At 45.2% G+C, this 11,086-nt stretch overlaps 1 protein-coding gene across 1 annotated transcript; it reads right to left on the reverse strand.

The window, feature by feature from the left end:
- Positions 1-1,029: 1,029 nt before the first annotated feature.
- Positions 1,030-10,013, reverse strand: LOC124663368. Its single transcript, XM_047201083.1, has 9 exons — positions 5,132-10,013; positions 4,489-4,684; positions 4,246-4,393; positions 3,758-3,842; positions 3,217-3,304; positions 2,835-3,105; positions 2,717-2,759; positions 2,531-2,634; positions 1,030-1,960 (listed from the first exon to the last, which is right to left on the reverse strand). Exons 1-9 carry the CDS (start codon positions 10,011-10,013, stop codon positions 1,544-1,546), a joined length of 6,234 nt encoding a protein of 2,077 aa, XP_047057039.1. The 3' UTR covers positions 1,030-1,543.
- Positions 10,014-11,086: the final 1,073 nt, after the last annotated feature.

An 11,086-nucleotide genomic window follows, 5' to 3' on the forward strand; every position in this document is an offset into this window, starting at 1 on the left:
GCCTCTGTTTATTGCTTGAAACTTATGAAGAACCTGTGAAACGATAACAATCTGATAATAACACACATCATACGAGTGCTACTATATGGATTGTAAAGCTCATGCCAAACAGGCTCTAGTGCACATACAGGAAAACAGATTCACAAGGCAAGATCAAAACAAAATTTCATTTCTTCTTTCACAGATATATCATGCCAAACAGGCTCTCACTTTCTGGTTGAAAGAACGAAACCTGTATACAGGATGAATAATAATGAGCTGTTAAAAAAGAAAGAAAAAGATGTCTTCCCTATCTATAGGTATATCAGAGAGAACCAAGTCAGCGCCTCAACTTCTCAAGGTAATAATGGATAGCCCTGAAACAAAGGCTCCGTATCAGCAGCGTTATCCAAGATGATCAAACAACTCATCGAACTCTTGTTCTTCTCGCCCGTAGCAGCTTGATTAGGGGCCTGTGGTTATCAATCTGCCTGCCCAAAACTTGAGATCCCCTTAGGCCTTAGCATACTCTCCACAGATTGTCAGACTCTTAACCTCGTTATCCGAAGTGGCTTCACTTGTGCACCCAGATTCTCAGTTGCGCGATGGAAACTCGAAGTTCCCCACATTCCAATTCCATCAGCTGCCTCAAACTGTCACACTCTTGCAGTTCTGATGATCCGACGACGTTCCTTTTTGGTTCTGCACTGTATTCTGACAGCAATTCTTTTCTCCCTCTTTGAGCCTACAGGATCTTATTTGATGGTCAGCATATGCTCAATTACTTTTATTTTGTTCCTGTGCAACTACTTACACATGATTTTTTTAACATTAAACTTCTCTATCTTTTTTTTTTGCGGGTAAACTTCTCTATCTATTGCTTGAAACTTATGAAGAGAACTGGGAAGGGGATCAGGCACAGACACAGCATACCCGTGCAACAGGACAGCATACCAGCGCAACAACCATGGATTGCAGAGCTCATGCCAAACACCACCTTAGGTTACGGCTCAAGTACACAACATGGATAAATAGATTCACAAGGCAATATATCGAAATAAAGTTTCATTTCTTCTTTCACATATTTTGTCCTTTCTACATTCAACTAACATAGGTAATACAACAGTCAACAAGTTGCTCTCATTCTCTGCTTTAAAGAATGAAACCTGTATACAAGATGGATAATAGTGAGCTGTTAAAAATGAAAGAAAAAAGATAAACAAGACATGTCTTCCCTATCTGTATAGATATACCAAAACAGAAAATCCAGTCAGCGCCCTCATCTTCTCAAGATAGCTCTGAAACAAAGGTGCAGCAAAGCTATGTATCAACAGCAGCATCCAAGATGATCAAAGAACTTGTCAAACTCTTGCTCTTCTCGCCCACAGCAGCTTGATTATGGTGCTTCGTTATCAATCTGCATGCCCAAAACTTGAGATCGCCTTACCATACTCCCCTCAGCTGTCAAACTTGTATCCTTGCTATCCGAAGCGGCTTCACTTGTGCATCAGGATCTCGAAGTTCCCGACATTCCAATTCCATCAGTTTCTGCCATCAGCTTCTGTCACACTCTTGCAGTTCTCATGATCCGGAGAGGCTTGATCAGCGCATCAAGATTATCAGCCTGTGCCTCTGCACTCAGATCCCCCGAGCCCAATCCCATCAGCTGTAAGCTGTCCAATGCATCAACTTCGTCGCCATCAGTGTCGAGCGTGATGAAGTCCATAAAGTCCCCGTCAGAGAAAACACGCTGCTGTTTCGGTCTGTCGTCTTGATCTGAAGAAACTTTGATCGTCTCGCTGCTTTGTCCAAGGCTGGTGTCAAAATAACGTCCCCAGCTACTGTTTTGAGGGGTGTCTGGTCTGCCTCTCTTATTAGATTTGATCGTCTTCTTGGGGTGATGAAGCTTGCACGTAGATTGCTGCGGGCACTCCCCTGTTGCCTCAAAGACTGGGCATACATAGCTGTGCTTTTTACGACACTGCTTATAAAAGAAATTAATTCAAGACCATGAAAAAGATTAGCAATCTTGGTTCAGAATATAAAGAGACTGCTGAAGCCCCAAAACTTCAAAAGCTGAAGACCGTTGCAATGCAAAACCATGCTTATTAACCAGATGCACTGCAATCTTATCTGGCACAAACAAGTGCCAACAAAAAGGACACCCTACTAACAAAATATTCATCTTGATTACCTACCAAGAGTTCATCACTAAGCCACACTGGATAATTCACGTGGACACGACTAAGAGCATGTATGTCCTACAACCCAGAAAAACACTACACGCCTCAGGTAGTAATACTATACCTAAAACTTTAGATAAATAATAGTAATTGCTTGACAGGAGGAAACAACATGAGAACATCCTAATGGACTTATTATAGTTTTCATGGTTCTTTAAGGGGGGTATTTGGCAATAATAGTTCATTTCTGTTTTCTGATTCTTTTTTTACCAGTTCATTATCAACTGTCTAGGACAATGCTGAATTCCACATTAGCTATAGTAATACTTGAATAAGCTTGATAAATCTCTAGTAATATCATTAAGTACCTCATCACCATCTGCACAATATCCCTTTAGGAAGTCCTCACAGACAGGAGCATTAGAGTTCACTTTCACATGCCTATAGGGACAAGCTGGGTTGGTACAGAAGCCTGCCGGAGTAGGAAGAAAAGTTGATCAAGAAAAAGCTTTCAGAAAAGAAAAAAATCAGGCATCATGAATGAAATGAATCACCTTTCACAAAATAAGAACAATCTTGCATCCTTTCCGGAAGGACCTGCAGAACAGACTCTTACAATGAAAGAAATGTCAACTACAAGATAAGCAGTAGAATCAAGAGGAAATGGCTTACCTTGTGAGTGAGTTTACAGCTAGTATCAGAACACAGGCCTTTAAGAAATTTAGTGCAAATAGTCACTTTGGCACGGTCATGAATATAACGACACTTTCCCCCGGGCTTCTTGCACTCGCCAAACCGTGTGAAGAATTGGCAGTACTGTTGTTTCTTTGCCAGGCGTGATCTAACAGTGTGCAAACTCCATCGAACTTTCTCATTTGCTAGCATGCGGATTACCTTTTTCGGGTTCCTCACCAGTTGGTTACCTTTGCTAACACGCACATATCTGTTTCAAAATAAGACAATCAGGGAATAAATCAAACTTCAAAGATCTAAGATGCAAATAACTTCTATTATAAGATGACATCATGCAAGCAATAGCATGGTTAAAACATACTCATTGCAACTTGATGACTTCGTCAAATCTGAAGATCCTTGATTGTTGTTTCTTAATTGATTGCCAGCAACAGAAGGAGAGTATTGATCTGCAAGTTTTAACCAGAATGAAATAAAAACGACGACATATATAATGACTAAATGAATGATCAGTGCTTTCTTACAAACGCAATCCAAGGTAATATGTTCAACATGAAAGTTACACATTGGACGCACTAATATATGCAATATTGTAATTACTAACCAATGCATCAAGGTTCTTAAATTATGACATAAGAGAGCATTCTCATGCGCTACACTTTGAAAGGGAATCACTACTAAGCGATGCTTTAACAAACTAAGACCAGCAGCAAATGTCCACCCAGTAAGCAACTCAGATTTAGACTTTTAATATGGTGTAATAAAAATGCAATTGAGAAGCAGTCTTGCAACATGGTGGAGCATGTTATTACTTAACTTCCAGCCAAACTTATGTATCGCACACATATATTATTTTAGCAACTACGTCATTCTTTGGTAATGGCAAAAAGTTAGCACATTACCAATTTTTCGTGTATAACGGAGAGATTGCCGCTTCCGTTTAACTCCTCTCTTTCTTTCAACGTCAGCAACTGCCAATGAAGCTTCCTGCAATCCAGACCATAACTTTATTTTGTTTGGTCAATGCACCATACACACACTATACACAACAATGTGGTCTTGATATTTAGTGAAATCACATTTCCAAAGTTGGTTGCATGGATGCTCTCATGACTGTCCTGGCAGCCCAAGCAAGTATAGTCTAGCACAATATAGGCAAGAACTAGCATTTTTGTTAGACATTAGCCGACAAACTAGTTAGAAACTTCTTAAGAGAGTGCAGACTCGACAACAAAAGTTCAACCAGTAACATGAAACAAATCATCTCTCAAATACTCCTTGCCAGACTCCCCTCAGAAAATAATGGTCCGGTAAAAATAACTCCAGCTGACTCTTATGGATTACGGAATATGAAAAATTAGGCATAGATAAAGAATATCAGTGAAGTTACCCCGTCAACCTTTTGAGAACGCTTCTCAAGGGATCGTGACCATTTCAAACTTGATCCACCAACACTTGAAACCGCAGATTTCCGTATAGAGAACCCATTAGTTGAGACAGTATAAGTCGTATCTCTCTTCTTTGTTTGCAGTAATTTCCTGTTACATGATAAAGAACAAAGACTTTCTATAAACAGATCAAACGAAATGGCTCAATAAAGAAAGGATCAAGTCCAGGGCAGTCTGATAATTACCTGACTATTCGTAAGGAGCTCACATTCTGAGTGTGACTGCTTGTAAAATTCTTGTAGTATACTTTTCTTTTCCATGGAAGTATGCGTGGGAAGACCTTCATATAACTAGTTCCCACAGGCCCTTTTCTCTGTGGTTGTTGCCCACTGAGTGTCCACACGTGAGAGAAAGTTCCCACATTATTTGTTGTCTGAAAAGCTGCATTTAGAAAAGTTTGAGCAAATGATAGTTTAATGAATTAGCATTGCTTTCTTATTATAGCATGAGCTTGCAGTTATTTTTGCCTCAAAAGGGGAAAGGCACCAAGCAAAAAAGAAAGAATGCAAGAAAATCGTTAAGTAAAAAAGGTTGACTATCCAAAAATAAACAACAACAATGAAAATCATAAGCAAAATGCAAGGTCATAATTTAATGAACTTAAGGAGAATAGTGCTCATGTCTAAATCTTTAGATTAGTTTTCCTTAAGCTGGCAAAGTTCAGGTTCGTCATACCTAAGAGAAATAAGACGAGGACACATATATCTTCCTGAGAGGTGTATATTTCTCATCACATTCCAGTGTACTAGGATATGTTGCACTGCTAAATTAAAATGAACATATATAGAGAAAAAACGGAAGGAACAGCAGTGTTGTGTAATAGAATACCTTTATGTGGTCTGCCCTTTAACACACTGATAGCATTGTTTGAGGACACAATTTGTACACCTTTATTCTCACCTGAATTTAAGTTCTCAGCAGGAGTAACCGCTTTTGGGTTCTGACCATCAGAGGAAGAGGAACTCAAAACAATCTGATTTTTCCTTTTCTTGAAATATAAATCAGAGGCTGTGGGTGGCTGCAGTGATAGAACCTTATCCATGGAACTGTTGATCGGATCATCAGGGTGCTGCCTCTGTGCAGCAACCAGTTGATTTGATTTCGGTCTAACATAAACCACTTTACCAACATCTGAGGCTTCAGATTTTTGTGCACTTTGAGTGCTTGGGATATCAGCACCTGAGTTTAACTGCCCTACGGGATCTTCCTTTTCAGTTTCAGGAACAAGTTGCTTGGGCAAAGTTTTAGGTAACTGCTCCGAAAGGTTTGTGATTGAATTGATGGATTTGGCATGAAGTGGTAAAGGAGGAGTCTTTGGTCTTTCAACTGTAAAGTTAGAACGTGCTACAGAACCACTTGAATCAACTTTCCTGACAAAGTTCATGCTTCTCCTCGTCACAGGCTTATTCAACTTAGTCTGAGTATCCAGACTAGAAGAAGAAGACGAATGAGGAAGATTTCCTGTTGCTGGATTTCTAATAAGGGCGTTACCCTTGCGTATATAAGAGTTCGAAGTTTTGTCATTCCTCCTCGGTGGTTGTTTAGGGGGTAATCCTGAAGGCTGTGAACCATGCGAAGATGTAGAAGTTGCCATGTCACCACGATGCCATGTCTTGTGCCTCGGATTTGAACTTGCGCGGGGGGGCTCTCGGGATGAACTGGGCAAATTCACCTGTTTAGGAGCAACCTTGGAAGGCATAGAGGTTGTACGATTCATCAGGGGAGGTTTTACCACAGGGTTTCCAACCGAGTCTAATACTGATCTCCTGCTATCCTCATTTGGTGCTAGTAACTTGTCTGGCAAAAAAATAGGAGGTGGAGTAGATTTGCATGGTTGATTTTCCTTTTTAGCTTCTGACACAATGGATTCAATCCAAGAAGACAGCAAATCCTGCTTTGTGCTTGAGTCAACCACAGGACCTTCAGCACTACTGTCATATGTATGATCTGGCTCAACAGATACCTGAGGAGAAACTAGCTTTGTATCAGGCACAACAGATACCTGAGGAGAAACTAGCTCTGCATCTGGCTCAACGGATACCTGAGGAGAAACTAGCTCTGCGCCTGGCTCAGCAGATACCTGAGGAGAAACTAGCTCTGCATCTGGCTCAACGGATACCTGAGGAGAAACTAGCTCTGCATCCATCACATCAGTAGATTCTACGGCTTGAATAGCAGGTTCATTTGGGTTACCAGCAGGAATATCCACCATTTGATGAGCATATTGATCGACAACATTTATTGAACTAACAGATTGCAAACCTGAGAGAACTATCCCACCATTATTCTCGACATCACCACTAGTCTCTTTGGGTGATGGCGGCATGTCACCACCAGATAGATTAATGTTGTTAACCTGACTAGAGAAAGCATCCACACTTCCACACTGGTCCATATCTTGTGCAATATCATGATCCTGACTAATGTAAATGTCATTATCCATGCTGTGATCCAAACCTATCCTATCCTCCCTAACACTAGCATCGTTAGTAAGAAACTTCCCAGACATAGAAATGCTGTTGACAGCCGGTGGTAAGGTCAGCCAATTTTGAGCACCTACACCGATTAAATCATCATCGGTTACAGCTTTTCTTTTTACAAGACTATCATTCAATCCTTTCTGTCCTTCCAGCAGCTCAAGGCTTTCCTCATGATGTCCCTCACTTTCTGTGTTACTAAAATAGAAATTGCTGCCAAGTGTCAAAGCTGTAGGAACAGACTGCTCGCTGTTACCAGATACAGATAAAGATTCACGGGAAAGTACCAAGGGAAAATCAATCTCAGGAGACAGATGGCCTCTATGGAGATTTATCAGTTCTGCTACCTGAGCTTGAGCACCCCTTGCTACACTACCTGCTGAATCCTCCAAACGATCATTATCCAATGGCGCCACATTCCTGCTTTCAACATTTCTGGAAGATGGCAGATTAAAGAAATCTCTGCCAACAAACTTACTCATAATAGCTTCTGATGTATTAGGAGTTTCCAAGTGGTGTGTTATTTTGGAAGTGTTAGTTTGACTAAATTCTATGGGAATTTGGCTCTCTTTGTTCCTGTTATCCTGATTCAGATCAAGTTCTCTTGTATTAGAAGCCTTCACATGGTGTGTCACAGAAACATTACCTTTGCTTGACTCCATGGGCGTTCTACCTTCTTTATTCTGGATATCCTCATTGGCGCTAATTTCCATAGTGTTAAGAATTCCCCGACAACTAATAGACATTGGATGCATGTTACCCTCTTCCTCCCATGTATCCTGACCACCTAAACCAGTCAGAATCATACCCTCATTCTTCTGAGCACCCTTTCTCTCGCACATTGTGACTTGTGCTGTACTAGGAACTACAGTGGAATTGCTTACAGGGAGGACAACCTCTTGATTTGTGTCAGTGAAGATGTCATTGTCTTCCCTCCTAGCATTCTCACTTCCAAAAATTTCTGCTGTACCATGATTTACCGTAACTCCTTTCAAGGAAACAGTATTTTCTTTATTCGCATCCTTAGGAACTTTGCTCCCTCTGCTGGAATCTTCACGACTATCAGAAATTCTCACGGGTTTACTTGCAACTGCAGCATTCATTTCACCTGAAAGAGACAGGATTTCACCCTCCTCCTTCTGATGATTACCATTCGCAAACACATGAGTTGCATTCCTAACACCTGAATCCATGGAGCTCCTATCCTTTTTCCCAGGACGCTCACTGTGTCTTGTAGCAATCGCCTCCCTAGATTTAACGGCTGAAGCAGCCTTATTATCACCTGGATCCCTGGTGCTTCTATTGTTTCCCTTTCCAGGATGCTTACTCCCACTAAGACTTGCTGGATCGAGAATTCTCTTGGGCTCGATGGCTGAAGAAGTAGCTTTCCTTTTGCGTAAGTTATTATTTTCGCCCTTCTGGAGATTCGCGCCATTACTGGCTCCAGCTGTACCACTAGTGCTAACTAAATTATGTTCAGATACGACATCCTTTTCCAGCGATGACGTTATGATCTCACCCTCTTCTCTCTCAGAGGCATTCGCATTAGCATCAATAGTATCCCTCTTCTCAGAGACAACTGTGCCGTCAATCTTCCTAACAATCTTCTTGATAACTATCTTCTTCACTTTCTTCACACCAGCCACAGGACGGCCAGTTAAGCCCAAACTTTTACTAGGGGAACCTGCCACGTTCTTCTGAACATTACTATCATTCTTTCCGGGAAGCTTCTCCGCACTCCTTTCTTTTTCCTTGGACTCGGGCGGCGAAGGCTTCACAAGAACCGAGGACAACACCTTCTTTCCAGCATCCTTCTTTACTGATTTAGTGCTGTCACCATCATTACTACTGGTGCTCTTGGCCTTACAGTCCACGGATATCACGCTGGCCAGTTCCTTGGAAGCAGACCCTGCATTGCTCGACTTGGACGGGGAAATCTTTGGCAGCTGCCCCACAGAAGCAGGGCTCTCCTCTATCCGCTGCCACACGGAGAGCCTCCTAGGGGCTGCGGGCTTCTGCGGCGGGGTGCCCCTTGGCTGCGCAGTAACTGTGGCACGTGGCGAGCCAGACAGCGCCGTCCGCGAAGGCATCTCTACCTTCCTGCTGCCCCCCTTGCTGTCGCTGTGCGTCGAGAAGCTCTCGTGGCTGTAGCCAGCATGGGCGGGGGCCCTGTCTACGTAACTGTCGACCGGTGCGTAAGTGGGGTGTGGCTGCTGCCTCAGATGGCGGGAATGCGGCTGGCCGGAGCTGGAGGTGCTCTCCAGGTCGCCTCCGCCGTCGTGTAAGGCGCACCGCTGTCTCTTGCGCGGTTCGGACGGCGAGAGACGGTGCTCATGGGCAGGGCCGTATCTGCTGCGCCTGTCCTCCTCGGCCTCCTGGTGGGCATATCGGCGCCTCTCTTCCTCGGCCTCCTGGTGAGTGAGGGCATATCTGCTGCGTCTATCATCCTCAGCCTCCTGGTGGGCCGGAGCATATCTGTGCCTGTCTTCCTCAGCCTCCTGGTGGGGTGGGGCATATCGGCGCCTCTCTTCCTCGGCCTCCTGGTGGGTGGGGGCGTATCTACGCCTGTCGATCTCAGCCTCATGTTGATCAGGGGCGTATCTACGCCTGTCCTCGGGCTCCTGGTGAGCGGGGGCGTATCTGCGCCTGTCGACCTCAGGCTCCTGGTGAGCAGGGGCGTATCTGCGCCTGTCGTCGGGCTCAGCCTCCTTCCAAGCAGGCGGCTGCTGCTGCTGCGGGTGGTGATGGTGCTGCTGCTGATGCTGATGCTGCTGTTGGTGGTGCTGTGGCTGTGGCTGGTACTGCGGCTGGTTGCTGTGGTGGTGGTGGTGCCCGGCGGCGCGGCGGATCTCTTCCTGGCGGTTGGGGTAGTGGGGGTGGGGGTAGGGCGGCGGAGGCGGCGGTGGGGTGGCGTAGGCCTCTGGGGGAGGATGCGGCGGGGGAGGGGGCGCGTAGCTGGGGCGGTGGGGCGGCGGCGGCGGCAGGGGAGGCGGCGGGGGCAGCTGCTGGTGCTGGTGGTGCACCCGCGGCGGGGGCTGATGGTGGTGGTGGCTGTGGAGGTGGTTGTAGGGCGGCGGGACGTGGTCGTAGGGGTCGTACTGCTCGTGCCTGGACCGCACGGGGGCGACCCCCGCCGCGAAGTGGTGGTGCTGGTGGTGGTTGTCGGGGTAGTGGCCGCGGTGGTGGTGGTCGGGGTAGTGGCGGCGGTGGTCGTAGGGCGGGGCCGGATCCATGGCGACGGCTGGAGGCTCGTCGGCGGGGGAATCGGGGCGGCGCGGCGGCCGGGGAAGTTCTAGGGTTTGTGTGGGGAGAATCGGCGTGGCTTGCGCAGCCGGCAACGGCAGGTGGAGGATGTAGGCGTGGCGCGGCTGGAATCGCTCAATCAATCTGGAAGTTCTAGGGTTTGGGTGGGATGGGATCTTGTGGATGGATCGCGTCGCGGCGGCGCCGGTGGTGTTTGTTTGTTTGGTTCGTTGTAGGAGTATTTGCTTCCTTTATCTGGGTCCGGCCTGAATTGGGAAAGTGCTATGCACGCATACGGCACCCCCTACTTTCACCTAGATGACAAAACGTCTACGTCCAATCCGAGGATACGAGGCTAACGATTATTTTTGGGTACCTCTAGTTTAAAAGGATATATACATTGTTTTAATGGAATACAAGTGTTTCATGTCTTAAACAATATAATTTTATCTTATATTTTCTCTTTTCTCATGAGAAGACCCTGCATTTTCATGTCTTACCCCTAATACCTTTCCCCTGGCCCCCTCCCCAATCAATTCTCTCGTTCAGTTGAGCCACGTTGCTCGTTTCTCGGGCGCAACCTGCCTCCCTCAATTCTCCCAGCCCACATAGTGCCCCCTCCTTTTTATCAAACCACGTAGTAACATCTCCTTTCCCGTGCATGCGCCATGCACGCCCGATTTGGTTTCCTTCATTTCTCGGTGCTACCCTGGTAAGGAAAGTGCGATGCATGCGCCGCGTGTCGATCTTCACAAGGGAAAAAGGGTAAACACAATGGATAATTTTACTACGTGGATCGCGTTTACATCCACGTGAAATGGTGGAAGTCGGTATGAACCATAATAGTTTGACTTCCTTGTTTTGGTGCACACCCGCCAACGAGTTGGTACGTACTAATTTGAATATCTATTCTTACTTAAGGCAAAGTCAATCAATTCATTTGGGCAATAATCTATTTGAGATATGTTTTACCCAAATGTTTATGGTTTATGGTTCTAAACCGTTGAGTTCGTGTTGTGGTAGTAGCTGTTTCGAAGAATGGCGGATCCATAGTTGAAGGATG

This window comes from Lolium rigidum, chromosome 1, assembly GCF_022539505.1.
Source record: "Lolium rigidum isolate FL_2022 chromosome 1, APGP_CSIRO_Lrig_0.1, whole genome shotgun sequence".
Classification (NCBI taxonomy): domain Eukaryota; kingdom Viridiplantae; phylum Streptophyta; class Magnoliopsida; order Poales; family Poaceae; genus Lolium; species Lolium rigidum.

What these genes read in the sequence shown, in the direction of transcription:
- LOC124663368 (XM_047201083.1), bottom strand. Translation starts at nt 10,013, where the DNA reads ATGGATCCGGCCCCGCCCTACGACCACCGCCGCCACTACCCCGACCAC. An exon ending in AGCTCCTTACGAATAGTCAG is followed by an intron (nt 4,394 to 4,488) that starts GTAATTATCAGA and finishes ATCATGTAACAG; the next exon opens with GAAATTACTGCAAACAAAGA. An exon ending in GTTCTCAAAAGGTTGACGGG is followed by an intron (nt 3,843 to 4,245) that starts GTAACTTCACTG and finishes TCTGGATTGCAG; the next exon opens with GAAGCTTCATTGGCAGTTGC.